Source organism: Triticum urartu, chromosome 6 (assembly GCF_003073215.2).
Source record: "Triticum urartu cultivar G1812 chromosome 6, Tu2.1, whole genome shotgun sequence".
NCBI classification, from domain to species: Eukaryota; Viridiplantae; Streptophyta; class Magnoliopsida; order Poales; family Poaceae; genus Triticum; species Triticum urartu.
This window is the reverse complement of record NC_053027.1, coordinates 205,414,367-205,419,449: the sequence shown is the minus strand read 5'-3', so window position 1 is coordinate 205,419,449 and position 5,083 is coordinate 205,414,367. Positions and strand designations below refer to the sequence as shown.

The following is a 5,083-nucleotide window of genomic DNA, read 5'->3' as shown; positions in this document are numbered from 1 at the left end:
TATTTTTTTTCTTATTAATTTTGGTCAATTATATGGGCCAGGCCCAACTATTCGACCTTTACAATTTCTAGGCCATGGCCTTTTTAGTCCATTGATTTTTTAGTTTCAAACATTATATATTGGAGTTGGTCCCACTAGTCTGTCAGGCCCCACATGTCATAATCTCATACATTGGTCCCACACATCAGATATTTCAACATTGCTCAGATTGTTTTCAGACGTGAATCCCACTAGTCAGGTTTCTATTTCACACATTTTTAAATCACTATTTCAAATAAAACAGAATAAACATAATTTATCAAATAATAGTAAATCTGTTACAATGTCACAATCTCTACAGTCTATTACAATCAAACAGAACAAACAATTCTCTGGCAAGTAAGGCATCATCAAGGCTTTGCACTTGGCTTCATGGCTTCGCACTTCAAATTTGTCCAGACGCTCCTGTAAAAGAGTGAACACAAAGGCTACTAGCATTTGTGTACTGTTGTTCAAGCCAGAACCAAACAAATGCAATGGCAACACTAATGTAAGCAGCAAGCAGATCTACCAACTAGTATGTTCCAGCTTCAGCTTTCCCGTTATAAAATACTAGAGAGGGCAAATAAAACAGATCTTATAGTTGCATAGTGAAATGTTTGCTTTTACATATCTTGTATAATATTTTGTTTATGCCCGGAATGCATCAGTTTGTACAAATACTAGAAAGGGTAAATAAAACACGTTAACCTGTTGTTGTTCTACACTTCCACTCCAACACTCAAGCTCATGTTAGGCACTAACAATACTAACCTACAGGTGCCAGCATCGTATATTGGTACAGGTGCAGGTCATGCAATGAATGTCACTGTAACAAATTCACCCAAAGAAAAGTACAATAGACCATCCATTCAAGATGGCATCTAACAATAGTAGTAGGCCCACACAGACTAACATCACAAGGCAGGAGAGAATAAAGAGAACCAAGACCTTATGATGATAGTGTCGACGATGATCTGATTGGGATAGCGTCGCTGAGGCAGATGATCCACACATTTTTCATCAAAAGTAACACCTGCATGATTAAAAAAATTAAGTATTGTTCTTTAAAGCACAAGAACATTAAGAAACCCCGAAACAAAACACTAAGCTATGAACACTAGAGGAGCAAGCATACTATGAAACTGAGGTGTCTCAATCTCAAGGGAATATTGAATTGCAAATTTCATTCTAGATTATCAAATTGTTATCATTCCTGACACGTTTTTCATATAGCTAGCAGGGTCGCGCACACTTAATTAAAGGGAAGGTGAGCCCAAGATAAGTAGCAGCAAGACAATATGGTACATTCACAACGTCAGTTCAGTTAGATATCACCACATGTATCAGTATACAGGCAGCAACAATATCATCGAGCGCAGCAAAGCAGCAGCTTGACCCATATAAGTCATAGCTGTGAAGAAAGAAAGAAAGAAAGAACAGGTTCAGCTAGCTATGTATTCAGAGTTGAGAGCTAAGCAATTTGTTTGTTTATGTTGTAACTGACAGACCTAGTACGAGAAACAAGCAAAGTGAAACAGTATTGACTGATTCGATGGCAAAACAGTATTGACAAAAAAGAAAATTCCAAAGTAGCACACAGGACCACACCTAGAAAGCCTAATACACACACGTAGGCTGCTTCCAAGGTAGAAGCCTGAGAAGTTGTTCAATTCTCAAATTTTAGGAATAAGAAGAAACAAGCAAAGTGAAACAGTATTGGCTGATTCGATGGCAAAATAGTATTGACCAAAAAGAAAATTCCAAAGTAGCACACAGGACCACACCTAGAAAGCCTAATACACACACATAGGCTGCTTCCAAGGTAGAAGCCTGAGAAGTTGTTCAATTCTCAAATTTTAGGAATAAGAAGAAGCGACAATCTAGCTTACATGCTGCCTACATTGTGTCTTATATCACGGTCAGAATGAAACACATGAACATGGTTCCATGGATGAGTAGAGAGGGGAGACAGTTCAACTGTACCAGAATCGGCCCAGTGTCGGTGGATGCATCGCAAACACAGCAGGGTCCTGTACATGATGATGCAAACAAAGTCATGCCAGTGTATGCCACGATTACACAAGTCAACAACTGAACCCCAACTGTATTTGCATATACTACAGCAAACTAGATTGGTAATATTTTTTCTTTTTGGTTGAGGTTGTGATTCCGTTAGGCATCCATGGGTGGCAGGAATGCGAAGTGCGGGTAGCAGAAATGTACAACTAGCTAGAGTAGGAGTAGGAGGAGCAAAACCAAACCTTTTTCTGCTGGATTTTGAGGTGTTGGAGGTGCATCTCAGATTCTACTGCAGAATAGCAGTGAGGACGCTTCACCAATAGAGCAAAACCAAGGACAGATCTTCCTTCTCCAGATTGCCATTGGCCTTCATCAAATGAATAAGCATCAGCATTTCTTAATTAAATTTGTTCATATCAAGTTCATGAAACTCAAGAACGACTCAATTAACAGTAAAGTTTCATATAAAACTCAAGAAGGTATTTCTTCACCATTACAGAAATATATCATTGTTAATGTAAATGATCTGGAATACATATACGGATATTACCACAAATGCCTATCCGGAAAAATCACATCGCAAGGTATCTCTGATTTTAGTCAAATTTTACAAGTTGAGATGATGCTTTCACTAGTAGGAATGCTTTAAAAAATTTACGGGATTACATGGTTCTGCAAGTTGTACTAATTCTTTTGACCAGTCCAGATCACACACCACACACGTCAGATATTCAGAAGTAGAATAATCTGAATTTTGTAGTACTAAAAGGGCAAGTTTTTTCGTTATTATGTGAGTTTCAAATAGTAGTAATCTGGTGAAAGAACACTAACTAACACTACAACTTGTTTAGGGAACAGTAGCAAATGCTCCAGAGGTTCCTAGCTAGACCTCATATATGGTGTACATGCATAATAGATTGGTATATGTACAAGAAAACACCAAGCAATGGCACCCCATGTGGCCCTGGGTTAATCATTAGTTTATGATCGTGCTCCTGCCTTTTTAAATCAAATTTGGCTGCAATCAATTGAAAGGCAATGATTATTTTCATAGCAAAAGTGTTTGAATGTCTTTGCATGACACTGCCATGTTTTCTTATTTTTTTAGAATGCTTGATAGTGCCATCTGATTTGGTAATAATAAACATGCGAGCAATGATTAGTGGACCAAAACTGATGACCCATTGTAGTAAGGTAAGGTAGTGATCCTCCTACAGGCAGCCCTACCAAGATCACTTACATAAGCTACTGCTTCTAACAAGGTGAGATTAGGACCTTTGTGAAGCTTCTCTGTGCCATGCTAATACCACGCCAGCGTGGATCTTTCTCCCTTCCACAGGTCGTTTGGCCTGGTGCCAGTATGCGATCGATAACTGAAGCTTCTTCCAAGAGGCAACCTTAACCTGCATTCATAGTTTGACACACCACTAGGTTCAGAACTCCAGTCATCAGCATAACATAAAATGGCATTCAGATGCTCTCTGAACCTGAAAACAAGTGAGATTTTTAAGTGAGGAGCTCACTTGATTTCCCGAGGAAGGAGAGGAACACCACGATGAGGGCCAGCCCTGCCAAGATGCCTATGATTATGGCCAGGGTCCGCCCCACGTCATCTTGCGAATCATCTTCTTATCACCAAGAGAAAAACCAGATGATTGGATTAGTATAAGCACCTGAATCGGTGGCAGATTCGACAGGGACGGCACCAAGGACGTGGAGCCGAAGGAGGAGTTCTTGTCCAGCATCGAAGAGTCGGGCACGGACTGCGCGCCTTGCTGGTAACTCGTGGCGGCGGCCGCGAGCTTCTTCTGGCTGGCCCGCTGGTCCTCGGCCGAGCCGGAGTTGGGCATCCCACTACGCGAGTGCTGCGAGGCATTGTCATCCTCGTGGTCGACGAGGCAGTTGACAGAGGTGGAGTCGGTGGAGATCCCGCGCGGGATGCCGTCGAAGGAGCCGGATATTGGAGGAGTCGTCGAGGAGGGAGCCGGGGCTCCACCTCTCCGTCGTGGCTGGTGGCGGCGCCCTCCCCATCGCGCTGGTGGCGGCGCCGGCCTCGAGGTGGCTGCTCAAAAGGATCTACGGAGAGGGAGGGGAAAGGATGCCGGCGGTGGAGTGGAGGCCGGGGTGGTCGCTCGTGGCTGCAGGAAGATGTGCCCGTCGGATCTGACTGGAAGAGACGGAGGAGGCCGGTGAGGTTGGGCGGCTCGCTTGATCTGCTACGGTGGGCGACTGGGTGGTGGTAGTGAGGAGCGGCGGAGGAGGAATCTAGATCGGGAAGGGGGCGGCGGCGGCGGTGGAGGAGGACGAGGGAGGAAGGGGGCGACGGGGGGAGGGGTCGATCTGAGCTAGGGTTTGGGCTGCGGGTGGGGGGTATCTCTTTTTCTTTTCTTTTTTTCTTTTTTGCTGTAGATAGATGGATGGATGGATGTGGGATGGAAAGATGGATGGATGGATGGGCGGACGCCATGTCATCGATCAGTGTAAAGAGTTATGATTGGTTCAGAAAATCAGTGATGTAAAATAGTTTTCAAGTACAAAAAATAAAGGGATTTTCTGAAGTAGCTATCAATAATATTTTTCAAAAGGACACCACACAAATTTTTACTAGAGTTAGACCACATTTTATGGATTAGAACCAATTTTTATGCATTTTCATATTTCTAGTTATTTTTAATCATTTTTCGAGTGTCCGAAATGAGTTTTTTTTGTGAAGGACCTACCATATATTTGTTGCAAAATTGGGACAAACCAATTTTCTAAAATACTAGGCCATATTTAATGCACAATTGACCAAATGGTTGGGTGTACAAAGTTTTGAGCCACCTCTCATGAAAAAGACAAATTCCTGTCGGTTCAAGAGGAAGCGGGTCAAATTTGAACTGTAGCTACATCATAGTACGCTATTTATTTTTTCCAAAAATCATTTCTAGGTACATAAGTACCTATTTAGTCAGAGAAAACACCAAAAAAATTCGAAGATTCAACCATTAGCTAGGAACGGTCATTCCCGCCGTTTTGACCGCATTTTGAAACGGGCATAAAA

The 5,083-nt window shown here is 42.3% G+C and overlaps 1 protein-coding gene across 5 annotated transcripts; it reads right to left on the bottom strand.

The window, feature by feature from the left end:
• Window positions 1-268: 268 nt before the first annotated feature.
• On the bottom strand, window positions 269-4,522 carry LOC125512428 (wiskott-Aldrich syndrome protein homolog 1-like). Of its 5 annotated transcripts, XM_048677524.1 has the most exons (7): window positions 3,714-4,522; window positions 3,564-3,620; window positions 3,316-3,443; window positions 2,283-2,407; window positions 2,005-2,051; window positions 970-1,054; window positions 269-444 (listed from the first exon to the last, which is right to left on the bottom strand). In XM_048677524.1, the coding sequence occupies exons 1-3, from the start codon at window positions 4,505-4,507 to the stop codon at window positions 3,341-3,343; spliced, it is 954 nt and encodes a 317-aa protein (XP_048533481.1). In that variant the 5' UTR covers window positions 4,508-4,522; the 3' UTR covers window positions 269-444; window positions 970-1,054; window positions 2,005-2,051; window positions 2,283-2,407; window positions 3,316-3,340. The 5 variants fall into 5 exon arrangements, with proteins under 5 accessions (XP_048533481.1, XP_048533482.1, XP_048533479.1 ...); XM_048677525.1 differs by having other exon boundaries at window positions 269-1,054; window positions 3,281-3,443; XM_048677522.1 differs by having other exon boundaries at window positions 269-1,054.
• Between the last annotated feature and the right edge of the window lie 561 nt (window positions 4,523-5,083).